The following is a 27463-nucleotide window of genomic DNA, read 5'->3' as shown; positions in this document are numbered from 1 at the left end:
AATAGATGTCCTAACAGAAGGTACACTTGTGTCGGAACTTTTGATGTTACTGTTCCCTGCTTTTTTGAAGCAAATTCTAAGGAGACACGCCTTCCAACAAGATACTTCCGCTAGATCTCAATAGAAAATATAGATCTTTTTACCTTATATAGTTTTCACTACAAAAGCATGGAACCTTATCGTCTTCCCAAGATGATATTGTTTTATAAAAATTTCGGCAAACTTTTGCTTTAAATGAGAATTGTTAGTAAAGTAGCATTTTCGTAATGATGACATTTGTAAATCAAATTTTCTTCTCTATTCAACCTCCACATCGTTTGCAACATGCTTCTAACAGGATAAAAATAAATACACAAATACATCATGTATATTAACAATAGCTCTCCTCACACACAAAGAAACAAATGTATTAATTGTCTAATGATAAATTCGTGTTTCAACTATATGACAACACCTTAGCAAAACATAACAGAAAGTATTTTATGACGAAAACGCAATCTTCCTAAACTTCCGCTAATAATTAAGAGTTCTTCCTTGACACACCTGCTCAACTATACGACTTATGACAATCATCAATATACTATATACAACTTGAAATATTTACTTTTCCATTAAAGTGTTCCATTAAAGTTTTCTTAATTTTCTACATGTTCGGTAAAGAAGTCTTTCTAGCACCAAAAATCATGTAGTTCTTTCATACAAACTGCAAATTATAGTTGTCAATAAAAGACTGATAAAATATTACTTGTTATATGCAGTGCGGTGTTTGATCATATCTTCATTTAAAATATTACTTGTTAAGAAAATATCGCAGTCTTATGCTAAAGATCCCCACAAGAAAAGAAAAGCTTCCTTAGAAGAAAGCATCTGTTTCATTAAATTAGCAATTTTAATTTTTTTTCTATTCCCATTCAGATTTCCATCTTTAACAACATGCTTCAAACCAGATGGACAATTGCTTTAAGATAATATTACCTCTCATAAAAACACAGTTTTTAAGTGCAGAAAGATCTTTAAAACCATGCATAAAAACTTTTTCTTGCATACTAATGCAAACATAAAGCACAATTCAATCATCCATTAACTTTCTCGCATCTATTATTCTTACAACACATAGACATAAAATAATTACTGCCCATGTAATTTTACATATACCGTTTGTCGACGTTCCATCGTACATGGTAGAAAATAGCTACATCTTTCAAAATAAAAAACAATTTCCTAGTTAGCTTTCACGTATTTATACTTCATAAACATATTAACTATTTAAAAAAACGCAATTTATACAGCTGATACCTATCAGTATGAGGCCATTTACGTCAAACTCTACTTAGTCAATTTAAATTGCAAGGGTCTATCATGCCGTTTATTGTACGAACAAGGAATTGGTTAAAAGCACCTTCCATGTAAGAACAATGTTTTATTAAACGCAAAACTATACACTAACGATGAATTTTGATACTCCACATGCAAAGAAACAAAGACGCAACTTTTCTAATCGTAACTGACTTGTAAGAAAAAAACATACAAAAACTTTCACATGTTCCAAGATGTCCAATGTCGATTATTGAAAATAAGGAACAAAATACCTATAATTGATCTTTTTCACGATACTCTTTCTTGCATTAACACATCGCGCATTTAATGATAAGACTGAAACGAAGACTATAGTTATGCTTTTTAATGAAACGGTTTCTTGCCTTTTCGTTTCATGGAATTACTTTCTACAAAATATTTTTCCCAATTTTTAATCCTAATATAATTATGAAAATATTTTAAAACTAAACTTCAAATCAGTTACCAAAGAGTATTCGTTTAAACTTTTGTAACGAATTAGTTCTTTAAAAGTAAAGTCTCGCATGTCTTCATAACATCTCACATTTTTATAGTAGTGGAGTTTTTTTTGTCTATATTTCATTTATTGTAAGTATAAAGAACTTTTCATTTATAACAGTTTACTAATTTGATTGGTTCATGCATTATTATACTACAATATTTTCAATAAATTTACATGTGCAAATAGGCTAAGTATGAAACGTAATTAGCGTTAAACAAACAAAAACGTTTTATAGGAAGAATATTTCAAAATATTGGATCTTACTGTATAATCTTGAAGAATATCCTTGGACACTAAAAGACTATAAGCTCACATTAAGCATTTAATGGAACCCCTAGTATAGTTTTAACGATCTTAAATGCTTCTGTTCGTAAAATTTTGTTTTTCCAAAAAAAGATCAAGCAGTTAAACGTCGAATTCATTGTTAAAATTGTCCGCAGCCAAAGTTCGACAACGTTTGTCGATTTGATTTCTGTTACAAACATGTTGTAAACGTTGAACACGAGCACAGGAATGGAAAAAACAGTTATACTTGCAAATGCCATCAAACAAATTGAAATTTGCTTCAAGGTAGATGTTGCCTTCTTCTCACGATTTTTCACATTAGACTTGCGATATTTTCTTGACAACCGCAGGAGTTTATAATTGATAAATAACATCGGCGCCAGAAACAAAACCATAAATATAAAAGCATTTATTTCTCTTGGATAAGCAAGCTCCTCTGCGTGTAATACAGCTATGATGACATTTATTGATTGTAGTGCTATAAACAGCAAAAGCAGTTTTCGTTTGCTGACGTTCGTCTTGTGGTATAATGGCTTTGATACAGACAAATAACGATCAATGTTCATGACTAACAAAGCCAAAAATGAAGACGTAAAAGTTATCGATACAATCGCGAGGGTAATACGTTCCGATTGAGAAAATATGTTATCTTTATTTTTGATGAATAGTACAGCGATGATTACCAAAACAGGATTATTCAATAGCACAGTTAACAAGTCACAACAAGACAACACCATAATCATGAAATAACACAATTTCTTCCGCAAGTATGTCGAACGCCAAAACACTATAATTACAAGAACATTTAGCACTGTGCCGACAAAGAAAAATACAATGTTGATGGCAACGAGTATCCACAAGTTAAAAACGCTCATATCCATTATATAGCGTGCTCGTTGCCCTTATAGTTGTTTGATGGAAAAGGAACTTCGTTATGACCACGAACATATGGAATATTGAGCTAATATAAATGTGCATAGCAGGTGGACTTAGCGACTTCCGTTTAACAGCCGTTAGAGCTTTCTTTTCTTTGGATTGTCGGAACATGTTAACTTATCTCATCAGACTATAGTTTTTGGTGTGAAAGTGTATGAAAATGTAAAGACTATAGTCTATTGCGTAAAAATGTGTAAAAATACAAAGACTATAGTCTTTGGCGTAAAAGTGTGTAAAAATGCAAAGACTATAGTCTTTGGTGTGAAAGTGTGTCAATATAGAATATTGAGCTAATATAAATGTGCATAGCAGGTGGACTTAGCGACTTCCTTTTAACAGCCGTTAGAGCTTTCTTTTCTTTGGATTGTCGGAACATGTTAACTTATCTCATCAGACTATAGTTTTTGGTGTGAAAGTGTATGAAAATGTAAAGACTATAGTCTATTGCGTAAAAATGTGTAAAAATACAAAGACTATAGTCTATTGCGTAAAAATGTGTAAAAATACAAAGACTATAGTCTTTGGCGTAAAAATGTGTAAAAATACAAAGACTATAGTCTTTGGCGTAAAAGTGTGTAAAAATGCAAAGACTATAGTCTTTGGTGGGAAAGTGTGTCAAAATGCAAAGACTATAGTCTTTGGCATGAAAATGTGTGAAAAACAAAGATTATAGTCTTTAACGTGAAAATGTGTAAAAATGTAAAGACTATAGTCTTTGGTGTGAAAGTGAAAATTCAAGACTAGTCTTTGGTGTAAAGTGTCAATACAAAGACTGTAATCTTTGTGTGAAAGTGTATAAAATGCAAAACTATAGTCTTTGGCGTGAAAGTGTGAAAATGCAAAGACTGTAGTCTTTCTTGTGAAAGTGTGTGAAAATGCCAGGACTATAGTCTTTGGCATGAAAATGTGAAAATGCAAACACTATAGTCTTTGACATGAAAATGTGGGAAATGACTAATGAAAAATGCAGCCTATAGTCGTTGGCATGTGAAAATGCAAAGACTATAGCCATGTGTGTGAAAATGCATGAACTATAGTCTTTGTGAAAGTGAAACTTTAAAATGCGTGTAATCGATTAAACATTTTTACACATTTTAACGATTCCACACAAAGACTACAATTCACACATTTTTATAGAAAGACTATAATTCACACATGTTCATGCATTTTCACTTATTTTTAGAAAAAAGCTATAATTCATGCATTTTCCCAAATTTTTACGCAAAAACTACAGAATAAATATCTTAACAGAAGGTACACTTGTGTCGGAGCTTATGATGTTACTGTTCCCTGCTTTTTTGAAGCAAATTCTAAGCAGACACGCCTTCCAGCAAGATACTTCCGCTAGATCTCAGTAGAAAATATAGATCTTTTTACCTTATATAGTTTTCACTACAAAAGCATGGAACCTTATCGTCTTCCGAAGATGATATTATTTTATAAAAATTTCGGCAAACCTTTGCTTTAAATGAGAATTATTAGTAAAGTAGCATTTTCGTAACGATGACATTTGTAATTTGACATTTTTTAATGATGACATTTGTAAATCTAATTTTCTTCTCTATTGCACTTCCATCGTTTGCAACATTCTTCAAATAGGATAAAAATAAATACACAAATACATCATGTATATTAACAATAGCTCTCCTCACACACAAAGAAACAAATGTATAAATTGTCTAACGATAAATTCGTGTTTCAACTATATGCCAACACCTCAGCAAAACACAATAGAAAGTATTTTATGACGAAAACGCAATCTTCCTAAACTTCCGCTAATAATTAAGAGTTATTCAGTGACGCACCTGCTCAACTATACCACTTATGACAATCATCAATGTACTATATACAACTTAAAAAATTTACTTTTCCATTAAAGTTTACTTAATTTTCTACATGTTCGGTAAAGAAGTCTTTCTCGCACAAAAAAATCATGTAGTTCTTTCATACAAACTGCAAATTATAGTTGTCAATAAAATAGACTGATAAAATATTACTTGTTATATGCAGTGCGGTGTTTGATCATATCTTCATTTAAAATATTACTTCTCAATAAAATATCCCAAAGTCTTATGCTAAAGATCCCCAGAAGAAAAAAAAAGCTTCCTTAGAAGAAAGCATCTGTTCATTAAATTTGTAATTTTAATTTTTTTTCTATTCCCATTCAGATTTCCATCTTTAACAACATGCTTCAAACCAGATGGACAATTGCTTTAAGATAATATTACCTTTCATAAAAATACAGTTTTTAAGTGCAGAGAGATTGCTAAAACCATGCATATAAACTTTTTCTTACGTAATAATGCAAACATAAAGCACAATTCAATCATCCGTTAACTTTCTCGCACTATTATTCTTACAACACATAGACATAAAATAATTACTGCCCATGTAATTTTACATATACCGTTTGTCGACGTTCCGTCGTACAACACGCATTAGTCATGGGTAAAAAATAGCTACGCTACATCTTTCAAAATAAAAAACAATTCCTAGTTAGCATTCACGTATTTTATACTTCATAAACATTTTAACTATTTAAAACAACGCAGTTTATACAGCTGATACCTATCAGTATCAGGCCATTTACGTCAAACTCTACTTAGTCAATTTAAATTGCAAGGGTCTATCATGCCGTTTATTGTACGAACAAGGAATTGGTTAAAAGCACCTTCCATGTAAGAACAATATTTTATTAAACGCAAAACTAGACACTAACGATGAATTTTGATACTCCACATGTAAAGAAACAAAGACGCAACTTTTCTAATCGTAACTAACTTGTAAGAAAAAAACATACAAAAACTTTCACATGTTCCAAGATGTCCTATGTCGATTATTGAAAATAAGGAACAAAATACCTATAATTGATCTTTTTCACGATACTCTCTCTTGCATTAACACATCGCGCATTTAATGATAAGACTTAACGAAGACTATAGTTATGCTTTTTCATGAAACGGTTTCTTGCCTTTTCGTTTCATGGAATTACTTTCTACAAACATATTTTTTCCCCAATTTTTAATCCTAAGATAATTATGAAAATATTTTAAAACTACACTTCCAATGAGTTATCAAAGAGTATTCGTTTAACCTTTTTGTAACGAATTAGTTCTTTAAAAGTAAAGTCTCGCATGTCTTCACAACATCTCACATTTTTAACGTAAGTTTTTTTTATCTATATTTCATTTATTTAGGTATGAAGAACTTTTCATTTACAGCAGTTTACTAATTTGAATGGTTCATGCATTATTATACTACAATATTTTCATTAAGTGTACATGTGCAAATAGGCTAAGTAATTAACGTTAAACAAACAAAAACGTTTTATAGGAAGAATATTTCAAAATATTGTATCTTACTGTATAATCTTGAAGAATATCCATGGACACTAAAAGACTATAAGCTCACATTAAGCACTTAATGAACCCCTAGTATAGTTTTAACGATCTTAAATGCTTCTGTTCGTAAAATTGTGTTTTTCCAAAAAAAGATCAAGCAGTTAAACGTCGAATTCATTGTTAAAATTGTCCTCAGCCAAAGTTCGACAACGTTTTTCCATTTGATTTCTGTTACAAACATGTTGTAAACGATGAACACGAGCACAGGAATGGAAAAAACAATTATACCTGCAAATGCCATCAAAGAAATTGAAATTTGCTTCAAGGTGGATGTTGCCTTCTTCTCACGATTTTTGACATTAGACTTGCGATATTTTCTTGACAACCGCAGGAGTTTATAATTGATAAATAACATCGGCGGCAGATACAAAACCATAAATATAAAAGCATTTATTTCTCTTGGATAAGCAAGCTCCTCTGTGTGTAATACAGCTATGATGACATTTATTGATTGTAGTGCTATAAACAGCAAGAGCAGTTTTCGTTTGGTGACGTTCGTCTTGTGGTATAATGGCTTTGATACAGACAAGTAACGATCAATGTTCATGACTAACAAAGCCAAAAATGAAGACGAAATAGTTATCGATACAATCTCGAGGATAATACGTTCCCATTGAGAAAATATGTTATCTTTATTTTTGATGAAAAGTGCAGCGATGACTACCAAAACAGGATTATTCAATAGCACAGTTATCAAGTCACAACAAGACAACACCATAATCATGAAATAACACAATTTCTTCCGCAAGTATGTCGAACGCCAAAACACTATAATTACAAGAACATTTAGCACTGTGCCGACAAAGAAAAATACGATGTTGATGGCAACGAGTATCCACAAGTTAAAAACGCTCATATCCATTATAAAGTGTGCTCGTTGCCCTTATAGTTGTTTGATGTGAAAGCAACTTCCGTATGAACACGAAAATATGGAATCTTGAGCTAATATAAATGTGCATAGCAAGTGGACCTTTCTTTTCTTTGGATTGTCGAAACATGTTATTTTATCATCTCATCAATTTTTAATAAATTACTATCAATTATCATTTGCGTGGATGATCTTTCGCACAATATATTTGCACAAATTCCTCATTATGAATGTGCCGATTACATCGCGTCTGTGGATATAGTTCTTTACTTTAGGACACCAAAAGCCACGAAACACAATAACAAATACATCTTTTCTTTTCAAATGCTTTTACAAAGCGTTTTAACATTCCTCCCAGTTATCAAAACAACAATAAAATGGCGGAAATACAAGTGCTTCTTTAAACGAGAAAACTTGATGAATTAATTTTCATTCGTACAGCCAACATTTGATTACGACGTCAAGTAAAAAGAACAGTAAATATAAGCTATGTTATAGGCGTTAATGTTCGAGAAATAAATATTCATGTTTTAAGGTTATTTAGCTTTATTGTAAGTTTTCTGTGATGACATCATGCAATTATAAGTTAGATGGTTTCATTTGAAAGTTCACAGCAGAGTGCTTTAATTTAATGACACTAAACACAACTCACCATTGTGAATCATTTAACGGTACCTGTTTAAATGAGACAGACATTCAACATTTTACTTGCAAAACTTCCAAAAAGGATTGTTCGTCTAAGATCTTTTCGCGCTTTGAACCTGAAATAAATGACATATGTACAATTATATTAAGTATACGTATTGAAGGACGTTTCTTTTGTGTCAGTTCATAATATAAAAAAATATATACTCTGTGTAAACATTTGAAATAACTTTTGTCCTAATTTTCTCTTAAAATTGACACGTTTAAGAACATTTTAAGGATGAGTTTTTTGTTTACAGAAATCTTTGCAGAAAAAAAATCAATATATATAATCAAATTGTGTTAGCGATAATTTCTTTGAAAATCTTTGCGCTGAGAAGTGAGAACCATTTTTTTGTTCTTAAAAAAATATCACTATAATTTAATGACGTATTGTTTGTAAATTGTGGGATTTCACAAACGGTGGAAATATCTTAGACCGTAAGGGAAATACAAAACATGTCGCTTTGAAAACTTACATTTCTTTACGAACACGTAATTCTTTTCAAAGTACACTCTGTTTCTAGACAAATAAAGCATTTTGTAGTACTTGTAGTATGATCAATATGGAGTTATACTATTTGAAAAATTAAGCTTCAAAAGTAATATTTAAAAACATCCTACCTTGTGAAACAGAAGGTTCTCCAATTGTGTTTCCACGGTCATCGACATGTTCACAAAGTTCACGAAGGACTTTAACATCACCACCACAAACATTACCAAAACCAACACCATCAACCCCAACACCGTCAATACTAACACTACCAACATCACCACCACAAACACCACCACCACCAAAAACACAACCACTACTAACACTACCACCACAAACCACCAAAAACACAACCACTACTAACACTACAACCACAAACACTACCATCATAAGCACCACCACCACAAACACTACCACCACAAACACCATCAACACTACCACCATAATCACTACCACTACAAACACTACCACCACAAACACCATCAACACCAACACTACCACCACAAACACTACCACCACTACTACCACCACAAGCACCACAAACACTACCACCACTACTACAAACACTAACACCACAAACACTAACATCAACACCACCAACACAAACACGAAAAAGACCAACAACAACAACGATACCAACACTAACATCACCACCACAAACACGAAAAAGACCAACAACAACAACGATACCAACACTATCATCACCACCACCAAGAAAAACACGAAAAAGATCAACAACAACAACGATACCAACACTAACATCACCACCACCAAGAAAAACACGAAAAAGATCAACAACAACAACGATACCAACACTAACATCACCACCACCAAGAAAAACACGAAAAAGATCAACAACAACGATACCAACACTAACATCACCACCACCAAGAAAACACGAAAAGATCAACAACAACAACGATACCAACACTAACATCACCACCACCAAGAAAAACACGAAAAGGATCAACGACAACAACGATACCAACACTAACATCACCACCACCAAGAAAAACACGAAAAAGATCAACAACACCAACGATACCAACACTAACATCACCACCACCAAGACAAACACCACAAACACGAAGAATAACAATTATTTTACCAAACAATTAAAAATAAAACACAAAACTACAAGTTCCTTTCACAAAAACATTATAATAAACATATTTACATTAAAATATTTCATATTTTCTGCCCATTTCAATCGTACGTACTTCACTGAATGCATCTTACCACATGTTGTTCACGTGAACAAAAAGTCAATCGTACGTAGTTTACTGAATGCATCTTACCACATGTTGTTCACGTGAACAAAAAGTTAATCGTACGTACTTCACTGAATGCATCTTACCCCATGTTGTTCACGTGAACAAAAAGTCAATCGTACGTAGTTTACTGAATGCATCTTACCACATGTTGTTCACGTGAACAAAAAGTCAATCGTACGTAGTTTACTGAATGCATCTTACCACATGTTGTTCACGTGAACAAAAAGTCAATCGTACGTAGTTTACTGAATGCATCTTACCACATGTTGTTCACGTGAACAAAAAGTCAATCGTACGTAGTTTACTGAATGCATCTTACCACATGTTGTTCACGTGAACAAAAAGTTATTTACACAGACATCCAAAGTAAACTATAACATTTGTACAATAAGCTTACGTTTTTTGTCATGAACGAACTTGTTTTTAGCAAACATTTCGCTCTCGTAAAGACTGGAAATATTGTCTACATTGATCTGTCGTGCCTGTAAGAACAAAAAAACATTATCAACAAAAGGATTGTTATCACTATCAATGCGACATAATTTTTGCAAACGAGTCATTAATGCAAACTACACATCATACTGAACTTTATGCTAAAAAATCAACACTTACTTTATCTTGAAATTCCTCTTCTAATATTTCTACCATTTCTGGCGTACCGCCATAACGATTGCTGTGAAAGGTGATCTGATCGCGGACCAGTTGTTTAAGAATAAATATAAGAAGCTCGTTGTTATCACGACTGAACGATAAATACTGTGAAAACGACTATCAAAAAAAAATAAAACAAAAAATTACATAAACTGTCATACCTTCCATAATAGCCTACATATAATAACTATTACATTAATGATGACTCATCGATATCAACAAAGATCAACCTTCACACTTCAATACTTAAATATCCATCAACATCATTAACAATACAGCACAAACAATTAACATTACGGTGATCCAACAACATCATTAAACACCTAAGTGATCCAACAACATCATTAAACACCCAAGTGATCCAACAACATCATCAAACACCCAAGTGATCCAACAACATCATTAAACACCCAAGAGATCCAACAAGATCATCAAACACCCAAGTGATCCAACAACATAATTAAACACCCAAGTGATCCAACAAGATCATCAAACATCCTAGTGATCCAACAAGATCATCAAACATCCAAGTGATCCAACAACATCATTAAACACCTAAGTGATCCAACAACATCATTAAACACCCAAGTGATCCAACAACATCATTAAACACCTAAGTGATCCAACAACATCATTAAACACCCAAGTGATCCAACAACATCATTAAACACCCAAGTGATCCAACAACATCATTAAACACCCAAGTGATCCAACAACATCATTAAACACCTAAGTGATCCAACAACATCATTAAACACCCAAGTGATCCAACAACATCATTAAACACCCAAGTGATCCAACAACATCATTAAACACCCAAGTGATCCAACAACATCATTAAACACCCAAGTGATCCAACAACATCATTAAACACCCAAGTGATCCAACAACATCATTAAACACCCAAGTGATCCAACAACATCATCAAACACCCAAGTGATCCAACAACATCATTAAACACCCAAGAGATCCAACAAGATCATCAAACACCCAAGTGATCCAACAACATCATTAAACACCCAAGTGATCCAACAACATCATCAAACACCCAAGTGATCCAACAACATCATTAAACACCCAAGAGATCCAACAAGATCATCAAACACCCAAGTGATCCAACAACATCATTAAACACCTAAGTGATCCAACAACATCATCAAACACCCAAGTGATCCAACAACATTATTAAACACCAAGAGATCCAACAAGATCATCAAACACCCATGTGATCCAACAACCTCATTAAACACCCAAGTGATCCAACAAGATCATCAAACATCCAAGTGATCCAACAAGATCATCAAACATCCAAGTGATCCAACAAGATCATTAAACATCCAAGTGATCCAACACGATCATTAAACATCCAAGTGATCCAACAAGATCATTAAACATCCAAGTGATCCAACAAGATCATTAAACATCCAAGTGATCCAACAAGATCATTAGAGATGCAACAACACTTATCTTACAGCAAATACATTTACCATAAACAATGAAAATTAAAGAAACATCAAACAAAACATTTTAATGATGTCGATGTTCCTCACTCTTACCTTGCGCATGTTTCTCATCACAGAATATTTTTGTGTATCAATGAAACTTTCCAAAATGACTCTGATAGCCATATTTACATCTTCATCACATATATAATCACGTAAATGCATCTTAGCGTTTGCTTCAGCCATTCGGATCATTGACTCGATATGACGTACAGTGATTGGAACACTGCCGGTAGCCTAAAAACAAGTCTTACTTTTAGTGTGTGTTAACTAAGAATGGACAATAAATAATTCCCATACATAACTACATATACCATACGTAGTTTATATAAAGAAATACTCACCAATTTATAGTTATATATACCATAATTTCAACTACATAAATCTAAAACCACTACAATAATTACCATAGATTCGCGTCTCAAGTCAGCAAACATTCTCGCTATTTTATCTTGATCCATATTATTCAACTTTGGATGTATTTTATCTTTCGCGTAAATAATATACTTCTTCAACATTTCCTGTGACAAAAGATCGACTCCTGTGGTCGGACTTGATTCCTGTTAAATAATACAGAAAAGCTGAATCATGAAATTAAAACCTACATCATTGCGAAAAAAAATGTTGAATGTAATCATGATTGACAGGGCTTGAAAATACGCGGCAACTAGCTTTAACTTATTTCCATATTGCCTTACCCACCCCTCCCTGTCTCCATTACAGATCATCCGAGACAATGTCTACTGTATGATATTATTCATTATCGTTTCAATATGAAGCATACCATTTCAATTTCTTCGTTGTTATTTTCGCCTTGTTGTTTTTCGTTAGGATGATGTTTTACATGACTTCGAACAACAAATTTTGCGAGAAGCTCGTCCTGCAAAAAATTACCTGCATTGAATACTTGCAAGTTGAGCCTGCATTAAACCATGAAAACGTTCACAAGTAAGTCTAAGCTCTATCATAGTGCAGTTGAGACACCACATGCATTGCAAGCTACTATTGGTAAACTCCATACTCCAAGTGAAGTTTATGATTTTTGAGCAAGTATAAAAAATAAACTGGTAGGAATTTCAACAACTTAAAATCTGTCGTTTAATATGCAACCAAATTCATCAAAACTAATTTCCTACCCAACAAAATACTATACGAAATCAAAACATACAAAATTCTATACTTTAACCTATTAAAAAGTGCATTGTAACCAATTAGAGTTCAAAAAGAATATACTACAACTTTAAAAAGTGTACCTGAATTGGATCAACGAGATCTCTTACGACACAAAGAATGTCAAATCTAGAAAGAATGGGTTCACTCAAATCGACCTAAAACAAACCAAAGAAATTCATTACAAGCGAAGCAATATTTTCCATGCTCTCTATCTGATACATGCTCGTAGTTATGTTGAGATCTTACGTTTTCTGAAAAATTCATAGACGGATCGTAACGACCACCAATGGGATTAGCTGCAGCGATGATGGAACAACGTGCCTGGAAAAGTGACCACAAAAAATCCACTGAATCATTTATCAATCGACGGACATAAATTGGATGTTTAAATCTGGGCGTATTGTTACATGTTTGTTGATGTTTATCATCCTGGTACCGGTTGCACGAAGCGTGGATAGCGTTATCCATTGGATAGCAAAAACCTTCAAACTTGTAAAAAATTTGTTTATACAATATTTTTCTTACGACAAAGAAATTTCGTAATTTTCGAAATAATATTTTATTTCAGTGATTGTTCAGTTCAAATCTTAAACTTTTCGCTTTTTAAAATATTTTATAAAAGCTTAAAAAACTTGCTATCCAATGCATAACGCTATCCAGGCTTCGTGCAACCAGCTCCAGGATAGTGCAACGCGTCGGTCAACAGACTCAACACCAACAGTTCTTCTTATAACTGCCCTAACTTGGACGACTTAAATCTACAACATATTATTGTGCGACATCTTATCTCAAAATTTTTTTGTCTCGTTCCCTTCAAATGTTTGTGGGAAGAATTTAAAATTTTAGCGAGCAATGAAAAGTTTGGTGCGAGTTGTTTGCTTTGATACTAAAGAAATGCGACGCAGGTATTGTGAAAGTAAGCTTTCAGCTTTGCATGAGCATATGGTGTATTATGTGGGTACTCACAGGTAGAATGGCATGACATAGGATAAGGCGTATTATGTGGGTATTCACAGGTGGAATGGCATGACATAGGATAAGGCGTATTATGTGGGTATTCACAGGTGGAATGGCATGACATAGGATAAGGCGTATTATGTGGATATTCACAGGTGGAATGGTATGATTGGTGTTAGATTTTGTGTTTGGTATGTAGTTGTGTTGCAATTTTAGTGTTATTAATTTGTGACAGTGGTGGATTAGGAAACATGTGATATTTTCTGTATAAAATGAGGTAAATACAACATACCTGAAGAGAAGTCACAATACCAGCCTTAGATATTGAAATACTTTGCTGTTCCATCGCTTCATGTATACTCGTTCGATCGGCGTCATTCATCTGAGAAAAACAAAAAGATATTTCTCATCATCGACAGTAATTAAAAACAGACATACGTTTTAAAAAAGAACAGTTCTACTCGGAGGCACGAATTACATCTACCATCGAGCCCCTGCACTCCATAAAAAATGTGTGAAATCATATGAAGGAGACGGTGAAAAAGACTGGGCGAGAACAGTTCTACTCGGAGGCATGAATTAGATCTACCATCGAGCCCCTGCACTCCATAAAAAATGTGTGAAATCATATGAAGGAGACGGTGAAAAGACTGGGCGAGAACAGTTCTACTCGGAGGCATGAATTAGATCTACCATCGAGCCCCTGCACTCCATAAAAAATGTTTGAAATCATATGAAGGAGACGGTGAAAAGACTGGGCGAGAACAGTTCTACTCGGAGGCGTGAATTAGATCTACCATCGAGCCCCTGCACTCCATAAAAAATGTGAAATCATATGAAGGAGACGGCGAAAAGACTGGGCGAGAACAGTTCTACTCGGAGGCATGAATTAGATCTACCATCGAGCCCCTGCACTCCATAAAAATGTGTGAAATCATATGAAGGAGACGGTGAAAAGACTGGGCGAGAACAGTTCTACTCGGAGGCATGAATTAGATCTACCATCGAGCCCCTGCACTCCATAAAAATGTGTGAAATCATATGAAGGAGACGGTGAAAAGACTGGGCGAGAACAGTTCTACTCGGAGGCATGAATTAGATCTACCATCGAGCCCCTGCACTCCATAAAAAATGTGTGAAATCATATGAAGGAGACGGCGAAAAAGACTGGGCGAGAACAGTTCTACTCGGAGGCATGAATTAGATCTACCATCGAGCCCCTGCACTCCATAAAAAAATGTGTGAAATCATATGAAGGAGACGGTGAAAAAGACTGGGCGAGAGCAGTTCTACTCGGAGGCATGAATTAGATCTACCATCGAGCCCCTGCACTCCATAAAAAATGTGTGAAATCATATGAAGGAGACGGTGAAAAAGACTGGGCGAGAACAGTTCTACTCGGAGGCATGAATTAGATCTACCATCGAGCCCCTGCACTCCATAAAAATGTGTGAAATCATATGAAGGAGACGGTGAAAAGACTGGGCGAGAGCAGTTCTACTCGGAGGCATGAATTAGATCTACCATCGAGCCCCTGCACTCCATAAAAAAATGTGTGAAATCATATGAAGGAGACGGTGAAAAAGACTGGGCGAGAACAGTTCTACTCGGAGGCATGAATTAGATCTACCATCGAGCCCCTGCACTCCATAAAAAATGTGTGAAATCATATGAAGGAGACGGCGAAAAAGACTGGGCGAAAACAGTTCTACTCGGAGGCATGAATTAGATCTACCATCGAGCCCCTGCACTCCATAAAAATGTGTGAAATCATATGAAGGAGACGGTGAAAAGACTGGGCGAGAACAGTTCTACTCGGAGGCATGAATTAGATCTACCATCGAGCCCCTGCACTCCATAAAAAATGTGTGAAGTGATATAAAGGAGACGGCGAAAAAGACTGGGCGAGAACAGTTCTACTCGGAGGCATGAATTAGATCTACCATCGAGCCCCTGCACTCCATAAAAAATGTGTGAAATCATATGAAGGAGACGGTGAAAAAGACTGGGCGAGAACAGTTCTACTCGGAGGCGTGAATTAGATCTACCATCGAGCCCCTGCACTCCATAAAAAATGTGTGAAGTGATATAAAGGAGACGGTTAAAAAGACTGGGCGAGAACAGTTCTACTCGGAGGCATGAATTAGATCTACCATCGAGCCCCTGCACTCCATAAAAAATGTGTGAAGTGATATAAAGGAGACGGTTAAAAAGACTGGGCGAAAGTCTAACGACATCATTGCATTACAAAACAAAAGCCATGAATGAAATGTGGACGGGTTATCTGTAATCTAACCATTCTATCAATCACGCAACGTCTAGGGAAACATTCATAATTTGCAGAGTGATTAATTATTTTCTCAAAACAAACTTTCCCGTTGACAAACAGGCACTCCTTACAATAAACAAACAATTTTACCTTATCAAACTCATCAATAAGACAAACTCCCCTGTCAGCCAATACAAGAGCACCAGCTTCTAAAGTCCATTCTTTTGTAACTGGATGTCTTTGAACGTAGGCCGTAAGTCCAACAGCAGAAGCACCCTGACCAGTCGTAAACACCGAACGAGGAGCAGTTTTTTCCACGTATTTTAAGAATTGAGATTTTGCTGTGCCTGGATCGCCACACAGAAGTATATTAATATCCCCACGTATCTTGTGTTTACCACCGGGATCCTTTGCTTCCCCACCAAACAAGGAAAGCGCTATTGCTCTCTTTATATCGTCATGGCCATAAATAGACGGTGCTATACTTGCAATTATCTAAACAACAATAAAACAAACGCACGCTACAACGATGAAAATAAGACTACAAACTAAAGAATAAAATAAGCAAACTATTCTTTTACATTTAAGCATACAAAAGATCACAAAATGCTGGCATGTCTATTGTCAATATGACGTAAATCACACGCATACATTCATCAGGAAGAGCGAGAAAACAAAAGAATGTAATGAGCACTGCCTTTAAAAATAACTCGCATGTCAAGATTTAAAGCAATGCTCTTTACACAATCACAAAGAATTCTTACACTATCAAAATAGATTCGCATAACTACAACAACGCTTTTTACACTATGACAAACATTCCTTATGTTGTCACCAACGATCTTTACTATACTATCACCAATAATCCTTACACTATCACCAATAATCCTTTCACTATCACCAATAATCCTTTCACTATCACCAATAACCCTTTCACTATCACCAATAATCCTTTCACTATCACCAATAATCCTTTCACTATCACCAATAATCCTTTCACTATCACCAATAATCCTTTCACTATCACCAATAATCCTTTCACTATCACCAATAATCCTTTCACTATCACCAATAATCCTTTCACTATCACCAATAATCCTTTCACTATCACCAATAATCCTTTCACTATCACCAATAATCCTTTCACTATCACCAGTGATCGTCACCCGATCATCATTGATCATTGCACCATCACCGATGGTCCTTACACTATCACCAATGACCGTTACCCGATCATCATTGATCCTTGCACTATCACCAATCATCCTCATATTATCACCAATGATCTTTACACAGTCACAAATGATCCTTACACTCTCACCACTGATCTGATCCTTACACTCTCACCACTGATCTGATCCTTACGCTCTCACCACTGATCTGATCCTTACACTCTCACCACTGATCTGATCCTTACGCTCTCACCACTGATCCTTACACTATCACCAATGATCCTCATATTATCACCAATGATCTTTACACAGTCACAAATGATCCTTACACTCTCACCACTGATCTGATCTTTCACTATCATCAATGATCCTTACACTATCACCAATGATCCTTACCCTATCACCAATCTTTGGATCTTTCGATAAAGCCATAATTTCCTTCACGTCTTCATCCGTGAGACTTGTAATGGCCAGTTTGTCCTCTTGCTTCGAGATGTGATTGGCTTCAATGACCGTTGCGAACACAGGGAAACCATGAGCGATGTTTAACGAACCATCATAGTTGTTGTGGTATATTCCAGTCAAATCCTTTAATGAAATATAAACCAAGTATCATCGACAGTTGTTGATATCATTTTTAAAAGGAACCATTATTTTTATGACAAAATGAGCGATAAACATTCTTGCTCCTAGTGATATTTCAATGGAACAGCCATTTGTAGAAAACAATAAATTATTCCCACGAATCAAAGACAAGAAAAAACTTGTCAAACAAAAAAAGACACGAATATCATTATACATTGTAAAAAACAATATCAATTTTTTCACATTGACTTACAATTTCATCGCCAGCTTTGCACGAGTCAACAAGATCACCCAATAAAATAACATCCTTGGAACGAGGCAGGCGACCAGCTGCAACTTTACTGGGACTTTCTTGGATCTTGATTCGTTGATAGTTTTGATAGACGGTCTGGAAAACATTCAACCTTTTTTAAAAAAAAATTTGAAATACCAAAATACGAACATAGTGGTTGCTTTGTAAATATCTTGTAGAAGAAGGGATTCAGAAGGTAAAAATGTAAACTAAAGCCTACAAAATCAGATCATATTGATGTAAGTAATTTATGATTTTCAGTTAGACATCTTTCATAGTTCATTCTGCCAGAAAGGTAACAGAACAAGACAAGTCCTACGTACGAAGCTAATAAATAACCATTTTAATATTCTGAAATTGACATTTTTCGAAAGTTTCTTGTAATAAAAAGCCAGAAGCATGACAAATATCGTCAGTAATACCGTTTTCCAGAGAATGCCTTACAAAACCAGACCTAGCAACAGTCTTTACCAAAACATTTCCTCTCTATGTAAGTAAATTGTCAACTCATGCTAAGCCCATGTAAAAAATCTCCCGCTTTCCCATGTTTGCCCTAGTCAGATGATGAATTTGCAATAAATTTGAAACATCACTGTTAAAATAAAAAATTGTCTTGTTTATTTCTCAGATATTGAGGTAAACATGTACTTTTAATTCGGATATGTTTCACATTGTACTAAATAAAAATTGTTGACTGGTAATGGTTTCCTATGTTTAACTGAGCATAAAAGGACTGGGGCTAGTAACTACTCATACCTATTCCATGTTTATTTCAAATGGACCATGTGACTGGTAATGGTTTCCTATGTTTAACTGAGCATAAAAGGACTGGGGCTAGTAACTACTCATACCTATTCCATGTTTATTTCAAATGGACCATGTGACTGGTAATGGTTTCCTATGTTTAACTGAGCATAAAAGGACTGGGGCTAGTAAGTACTCGTACCTGTTCCATGTTTATTTCAAATGGACCATGTGACTGACATTCAGGACAACTGCCAGGTTTTACTTCCTGATTTTGTGATTGGATAAAAGGACCGAGGACAAACTTACATTTCATACAGTCATACTTTATCATACTGAGCTGGGGAAGAACACCAGTACTGCTTGATACAACTCCACTTGTCCTGATAAGTTGGTTTAAATGCAGCTGTCTATAAAACAAAGATATCATACGTTCATCAAACAAAACCTTACTGTCACTCATTCTCTGAGATAAATTATTAACACCACATTATAAGTCACTCAAGTTTTTGTGAGATAATTGTAAAATAAAACATCACAATGACCACAAGGGCTGGCCATCCGTGAGTTGTATTAATAAGTATTTATAAAATTACCTTAGTGAGCGTATTTCTTCCATTAAAGGAAGTTCGGCTATTCGCACATGTATCTCGCTTGCTATCTGATAATACTTTTCGTACATTGATAAAACAACTTCTTTTGCTGCCTCATCAAATATCTTTAACATTTCAGCAGGTGCTTCGGGTAGAAAATATGCCAACACCTGCAGCTGTTGTTCACAGGCTAGAACATTGTAATCAATGACAAGACTTTGAAGATTTCCTAAAGAAAAAGATTTATGATGCAATGGTTTTTGAAAGCATTTATCTGGCAACTGCTATAGCATGTTTAAACTTAGAGCTGTCTTTTAAAGTAAATGGTTTGAAACCAGGAATATCATTACATGTTTGTCGATGTACATTGATCGTCCAGGTTAGTGGAGCCCTGAGAAGGACTGTTGGAATTACAGGCATTGGTGCTGACTGACATTCCAACATCCTAAGCGGCAGTCATCTTCAGAGTCAAATGGCTACCAATAAGGTAGTTGAACATAAGTCAAGACCAACACCAACAGTCTTTCTTAGGACTCCACTAATCTTGATGATCTACATCTACTGCCTTTGATAAACATGAATGTTCCTTGATGCTTATAAATCTATCATCTATGTACTATGCATGCAAAAAACATGTACAAATATAGTTTGCAAAGGTCTTGATAATGTTATCATATTGTGGCAATGACTTAAAAAACACTACAAAATACACACATTTTATCATATATAGCAAACTAATAAACTGCCCAAATACTACATGCGTCATCATATGTACCTTCACACATCATCTTAATTTTGTTACGATATACACTCTTTCCATGTTCATCAACGAAAGTCTTTAGAAATTGTTTAAATCTGTTCTTTATTTCAAGTCTTGGTGCTTGTAGACATACCCACTCACGAACAGAATGTCCCTTCATATCCTCTAGGTTCTCTATACTTTCCACCATATCCTCGAGCATATCCATATCACCACGGGCGGCCTGCTCTGCAAGACGACGTCTTCGTGATGGACGGGGCAAATCATCTTCCTCATCTGTTTCATCTGAAATCACGACAAATTCTGTTCATTATACTGAATGAGCACTCACTCAATAAGAACATCTTAAAACAACATTAACCATAAAGAAGATCGCGTCTTAGCCGTCCAGTCAATGCAGCTTCTTCTCTATCTCTCTTCCCCATGACTTTCTCCGCCTCACGACGTGCCCCTATATCCATTTCATCATAATCCTCATCATCAACTGCTGTTTCATCATACACATCTAACCGTGGTATTGCTCGGTAGTCCCTAGACAAAAAAATGGCAAGTCTTCATCACTTTCTTACATTTGTTTCCAGGGAGAACATAGCATAGGTACGTATGAGCATAGGTACGTATGAGCATAGGTACGTATAGGCAGCAAATGTGTAACGAAATATAGAAAGCTATATTTGACCTTTACCAAGTAATCTATAATATCAGGTCTACTACAATAACAAGCCAGCTGATATCCAAGCCAGTTACTACACTAACTCTCACAGCTATCCTAGCCTGCTGTTATATCCCAATGTGCAACTATACCATGCCTAATATACTCAAGCTTCCTGTAATGCTACTCGGATCTGCTAGTATACCATGCCTTTGTGTGCTTTCTCTATTTCAACATGCATATTGACAATTGAATTTAATATCATCATACGACCACTATTATACTCACTCTTCCATGTTATCCCCCATCAGGTCTATCCCATCATCAGCTTCCTCTTCAGCAGCACTGACATCATTGCCCAAAATAGCATCGGACTCATCCTCAAATGGAGGCAAATTATGAGCCGGACTAGATGTTAATGCATCAGTACGATCTGATCCTCTTATAGGGCTTGTGGGCACTCCATTACTGCTGGATGTTTCGTCCTTTTATAAATTATAAGATATTGATAAGTATTGTGTTTGGACCTAATCTTGAATGAGAGAACTTGATTCAACATAGACTTGTAAAAATATCTTCTGATTTCCATGTCTAACAAAAACTGACAGCATCATGTAAAAGAGCTACATATGTCTTCGGACTGTGGTTTTACACAAATATACAGTTGGTATGATAAGCAAGTTTGACTCATTTCGTAAGCCAATACAAGGCATTGTAAACTCAAGATTAATGCTATATTTTCGTTTCTTTGGGTTTACAAGATGTTTTTCGCAGTACGTTTTTTTCGTATTGCAAAACCAGTTCTTTCAACATGGTACACCACCGAAACTTATGATTACGCACAATATGCCAAGACTTTGGCTCAATGTTAACGTAAACATGAACAGTGTATTTATGTACAATGTCAACTAAAACAAAAGAAACAATAAATGAGCTCGCTTCATCGACAGAAGTGTTTATATGTACATTTTTGGTAATTCAAAGCAAAAATACGCTCAAATAGTGAGAGTCATACAGCAAAACATCAAACAGCAAAGTCTGCTTTTGCTACTTAAATTTTTAGTCGTTGACCTCGTGGCCATTACCGCATTGGCAAATTGGCATTTAAATACTCACTGCAAAAACATGTTTCCGTTTCAAAAGCACCCAAACAGTAACAAAAATCTACATATATGAAATTAAGTAAACTCACGGCCATTTTCCTCTTTATGTTAGAGACTGTTTATGGTTTAAACGTTTAAATTTCGTTCATGAACACTTGGCACTCTCCTTCCCTCAAATGTCAGTAATGTGTTTACATGTCACGTGATTACTTTTTCCCGCGCTTTTGCGCCCACACTGATCGTATTCTGTACTTGATTGAGTAAAGAAAGCCAATTTGATAAAAAATCGGTTAGTTTTGGAGCGTTGTTTTTGCTTATTTTCACAGATTGATTTGCACCATGCATGCTAGTGTTCACATTGATGGCAGTAATAGAGGTATTCAAATACAAATACTTATGAAATTTCTAAATGATGATGTGATTAGTTACGACATAATGTGCGAAACATTTTTTGATTTTTTCTTTAAGATCAATTAACAAATTCAAATGAATAATTAACTACATTATTGATTATTAATTAGACATAGTCAACACATTTCTCTGTTTGTCAGCATCCAGTTAAAGTATAATAGTTGTGGCATAGGTAAGGAATGTTTCCTGTTTCTGCAAGTTATTAAAATTTCAAATATTTTTCATCAAAAAAATATCTATTGAGCTGTTTACATCTAAAACCTAACTACAGACTACGGAATTTTTATCGAGACGAGAGTGTGTTACCCTTGTATTGTATTGAATATTCAAAACATCACAATAACAAAAAAATGCGTGCAGCTAGGAGTCATTGGGAACAGTAAAAAATTACAGTCAAGTAAATTTTTATAATGTAATTTTTTATACGTAACTTCACCTTTCTCATGACGACACCAACTAATTCAGCAATTGCAGGCACATTTTATTTTATATTATTCTACATGAAAACTAACATTGACAAGACTGATGGTAAATTACCGTAAATCATCCAATAAACGCCCGGGGTATTTGATAAATTCTAGAGGTTCATTGGGGAACGAGTGGGGAGGTGTTTATCGGATACGGAGATTACTATAGATAGTGGCGTTTAATGAAAAGTCACCATTTATTTGATAGGGAAACGTTTATTGGATCATTTACGGTATTCAGAAAATAAATTGCTTTACATTTCCGTAGTGAGATAATTCGTTTCATTTCGAAGTTCTTTGCGAACAAGGTCTTTCTCGGAAATTGATGACGTCACACAGCTAAGATCTGTCGACAGATTCTCACTATTCAATGCATTACCTTCTACAGTTAAAACATTTTAACAAAATCTTCAGCGATGACCATATCGTTGATAGGTATTCCATGCGTGATGGAACAGCTTCGGGTTGAAACAGAAGAACTTCGCGTTGAGATCAACGAACTTCGCATGGAGAGTGAGCACTTTCGTTTGGAGCCAACGTCAAAAGTAAGATCGCGCGGTAGTTTTTTGCATGACACCAAACGAAGAAAAAACACGCGAAAATCACGAGTCATTGTTATATATAAAAATGGATTTAATGCTGCAGCAAAATGAGGCGTGATGCCTAGCAACCAATTAATAACTTTGGGATACTCGGGGTGCCTTTCTAACAAAACCTCTGTGACTGTTGCTAGCCAAAACTTCCCACAGTAGGTATGTGGGTACAATAGTCACCAAAAAGTTGACAGCCATTCGAAACTCCTTCATAACCGTACACATACGTCGGTTTGACGTTGTGTGCTTGACCACGTGATGAACTTGGCGCCAAACCGCGCGAAAGATCTGGAAATAGGACCACGTGGTGATTATAATCGGAAAAAGAAACGTTAGCGAGAAAAGACAACCGATGAAGACCTTCTCGTACAACTCGTTTGTGATGACATCACGCAAGTATGACGTAATGAACGTAATGATGGAGTAAATCCATACGGAGATGATGACGACAAGAGCACGTGAATGGGTCGTGATCGATTGATATCTTAGAGGTACTGTGACAGCAAGACAACGATCCACGCTCACACACGCGAGACTGGCGAGTGACGCGGATGATGAAAAAACCTCAATGGAAGCAAGAATAACTTTTGTCGCGTATTTATCTTCTTCGTTCGTTGATAATTGAGAAAAGCACATCCAAATCGCCAAAGACATCAATAAAAATATATCGGCAATGCTCAATTGAAAAATGAAATAGTTTGTCACAGTTCGCAAATGTTTCATTTTACAAAACGAGATGACGACGAAACAGTTAGCACCGATACCCAGGATTATAACACACACAGAGACAACTAGGATGATGAGATATAAACACGGGCTTATTTCATCTCCATGATCAGATTTCACTATCGTATTGTTTTCCATCTTATGTAAAGACAAAATAGGTGTATAAATAATCAAGAAGCATGTCAGTATAGTATATATTTGTATTTATTCACCGACTTCTGATTATCCCCTGGTTAAGTTTGGCTACGACAAAGCTTGTGGTGACTTTCCCTCAAAACATTAGCTATGCGGCTCAGGAATACGTCACATGTCCTTTGTTTTAGAATCAATACTAATTTTCAGCACTAGCTATGTGGGAAAGTTTCACAAAATCTTTCAAAGTTTCTGTATTAGAACAGCCACAAGCCTTGAGAGCATTATTCATATAAAATTTAAAGACAAGATATCTGGTATGAAAATTTTATGTTATAAAATGCACGCTTTTTGCTAATTTGAGTTTCAGCCCTTTTTATCTCGACGAAATTTTTTCGAAAGGTGTCGAAAGTTTGTTGTTTTTAAAGCTTTGTTGTCACAAAAAATATTGAACTAAATCAAAAAATATATACTAGAACTTATTAAAAAAAACTTTTACGGACTTGTTAAAACCGACGAAACCCAACACAAAACATAGATAAGATAATACTATAGTTCACTTTTACAATTAATTCAGAGTACTCATTACTGGGAAAAGAACGCAAGATAAAAAAAATGTCCCATAGATTTTGGTAAAAAAGAAAGCCTGATTGAAAAATTCTTCACGTAGATCTATCTCAAGATTAACACATCTTACCTGCCTAGGGAAATGATCCAAATTTTCACTGAAAAGTGCTTTACAAACTTTGCGCGAACGGAAACTGCGAAAATCTTTAGTTTTGAGGCAAGTCGGTCGTACCTATATCATAACATATGTGAGTTTGTTAAAACGTTAATTGCACACGATCAAAAATAACCTGAACGACAAAATGCAAGTCACAAAGACGTGGTATATGTGATAAAATCAATATTACTTCGTGCGGTAAGTGATAACATGCTGTGGGCAAATCAACTTTTGATGAACAAACACAAATCTTACCTTTTTAAATTATTAATTTTGATTCAAGAAAGAGTCGGATTCACGAGTTGACTAAAAAAGGCATGTGAAACGTCGGTAGTTTAATTTCGACTTTATTTGTTTACCTAAACAGCGCAAAAATCAATTACCACAAACGTCACTTTTCTATACATTGAAGAAAAAAACATCGGCAAGATTTATTAAGGCTAGTTAGCATGTATTTGTATCTTATTTAACAAAATAAAAAACAAAATCATAGGAAAATAAATATCATCGCTAAACAACATCTAACTATACATAACAATTTGTGGCACATTGACTGCACATAAAGTTTAGAAAAAACTACTAAATTAAAATTTTGTGATCTTAGCTATCAAGAGACATTTAATCTTAATGAAGAGTATTTTATTCATGAAATATTTGAAAGTATTTGCCGAAGATAGGAAATTGAAGAAAAGCAATATGAAATACAAACATCCTACTCGTAGGCGTTTTTTTAAAAATCTTAAAGTAACATTGGCTGTGAATATTAAGAATATATTTTACTATTCAAACAAAAACGCATTGAGAAGATCGATGCACGCTTATAATTATAGATAAAAAAGGCCCAAAAAAGGAGTTTGTAGATATACTCGTGCGTGAGGTATCATATCAGATCAGATCAAGCCAGATGACGACAGTTGACTGGGGAGATAAAATTTAACTTTACGAAACTTGTTATCAATTTTATCATGACAAACAATACAAATATGAAAGGACTCAGAAGGCACAAAAAAAAGCAAACAAACGAGAGAACTAGAACTGAGTATTTTCGGTAGATAAAACGAGTTTTCTGACAATGTGGTTGAGCCCTGTACGCGTATTTGATACTATTTCCTGGAAATTACTAAATTACACTCAGGCTGCGTTTACACTATACCAGATTCGCTCAACACGACATCTTCATTTGCTTTAAAGGTGTAACTGTTCGGAGTAAAAGCTTATTAAGCTGATAAATTTAGTCTTTTTGATTGTGTTTCTGACGTTGAACATCTTCACTGCCTTTTAATACAAAGAATATTCAACCTGCTAAGATAGCAATCCGGTATAGTGTTAACGGGGCCCTAACGAATTTTTGCCTGACTTCAGGTACATATAAATATATATGTGATAAAACAATAGATGGTCTTCATATATAAATATACTATGTACTAAAAAACTTAACAAAACTGTATTTCAACTGCTGTAAAATTTATTATGCTTACATTTACCTTAACTGATTGCCTTATACGGATGAAACAGTATAGATTGTGGTCCAGCTTGTATTTCTTAAATTTATCGTTTTCCTTTATATATACATAAACATTTTAGATTTTTAAAAGATAAATATTAATAGCACAATATATACATATATAGGGCTTCTACATGTGCAGAAAAACATGGTTAGCTTATCAAAAGGTTATTTTAGGGACGTCTGTTTCTGAAAATGGCTCCAAGGATGTGCAATTAAGAAATATTCCACGTTATGCAACTGCCTTACGCTGCTTTTAAACTTGCATAATGTTTGGACTGAAGATCAGATAATTTCAAATCAAGATCGTACAATGGAGAACGAATTGTTCAATGTTAGCGTGCTGTCGCCAGCTGCCAAATCTATTTTCTGCCAATATACAAACAAACATACAGAAAAGAGCATGGATTATGTAATCCAATGCAATATCTTCTTTCAAAATGAATCTTTGAAAAAGCTTATTCAAATCAGATTTTCGTCGTGTGAAATTAGGTTGAATGCATCTTAGACATTTTGGCAAAACGAATAGTATTTATAGCTCATAAAACTTGTTTACAAATTCAAGAGTCGGATGACAAAAAGCAACAATTTTCATCGGTTTATGAACAAACATCCGTGCAATTAAGACAATGATTTAAGACTCAGTTTGAGACTGGACGTGGGCGACACTGAAAC

At 34.8% G+C, this 27463-nt stretch overlaps 4 protein-coding genes across 5 annotated transcripts; all 4 read right to left on the bottom strand.

Annotated features, from left to right (window-relative positions):
• Positions 1–1880: 1880 nt before the first annotated feature.
• Positions 1881–3062, bottom strand: LOC124433836 (cannabinoid receptor 1-like). Its single transcript, XM_046983633.1, has one exon. It carries the CDS (start codon positions 3001–3003, stop codon positions 2152–2154), a length of 852 nt encoding a protein of 283 aa, XP_046839589.1. The 5' UTR covers positions 3004–3062; the 3' UTR covers positions 1881–2151.
• Positions 3063–6226: 3164 nt separating this feature from the next.
• Positions 6227–8866, bottom strand: LOC124433837 (probable G-protein coupled receptor 21). 2 transcript variants are annotated; one of them, XM_046983634.1, is made up of 3 exons: positions 8636–8866; positions 8491–8534; positions 6227–8088 (listed from the first exon to the last, which is right to left on the bottom strand). In XM_046983634.1, the coding sequence occupies exon 3, from the start codon at positions 7319–7321 to the stop codon at positions 6479–6481; it is 843 nt and encodes a 280-aa protein (XP_046839590.1). In that variant the 5' UTR covers positions 7322–8088; positions 8491–8534; positions 8636–8866; the 3' UTR covers positions 6227–6478. The 2 variants fall into 2 exon arrangements, with proteins under 2 accessions (XP_046839590.1, XP_046839591.1); XM_046983635.1 differs by having other exon boundaries at positions 8491–8528.
• Positions 8867–9645: 779 nt separating this feature from the next.
• Positions 9646–22445, bottom strand: LOC124433835 (DNA replication licensing factor mcm2-like). The gene is made up of 17 exons (XM_046983632.1): positions 22321–22445; positions 21417–21613; positions 20838–21007; positions 20492–20761; positions 19720–19945; positions 19326–19533; positions 18341–18475; positions 17899–18090; positions 16481–16825; positions 14354–14443; positions 13351–13425; positions 13185–13259; positions 12716–12811; positions 12339–12491; positions 11986–12168; positions 10391–10546; positions 9646–10260 (listed from the first exon to the last, which is right to left on the bottom strand). Exons 1-17 carry the CDS (start codon positions 22324–22326, stop codon positions 10150–10152), a joined length of 2688 nt encoding a protein of 895 aa, XP_046839588.1. The 5' UTR covers positions 22327–22445; the 3' UTR covers positions 9646–10149.
• Positions 22446–22664: 219 nt separating this feature from the next.
• Positions 22665–25571, bottom strand: LOC124433838 (histamine H2 receptor-like). Its single transcript, XM_046983636.1, is given in 4 exon segments — positions 22665–23877; positions 23879–24566; positions 25258–25359; positions 25540–25571. Coding segments are annotated over 2 exon segments (1068 nt in total). The 5' UTR covers positions 25258–25359; positions 25540–25571; the 3' UTR covers positions 22665–23497.
• Positions 25572–27463: the final 1892 nt, after the last annotated feature.

This window comes from Xenia sp. Carnegie-2017, unplaced genomic scaffold, assembly GCF_021976095.1.
Source record: "Xenia sp. Carnegie-2017 unplaced genomic scaffold, XeniaSp_v1 HiC_scaffold_14, whole genome shotgun sequence".
Taxonomy (NCBI): Eukaryota; Metazoa; Cnidaria; class Anthozoa; order Malacalcyonacea; family Xeniidae; genus Xenia; species Xenia sp. Carnegie-2017.
Note: the sequence above shows the minus strand (reverse complement) of the source record. Positions and strands in the feature narration are given on the sequence as shown.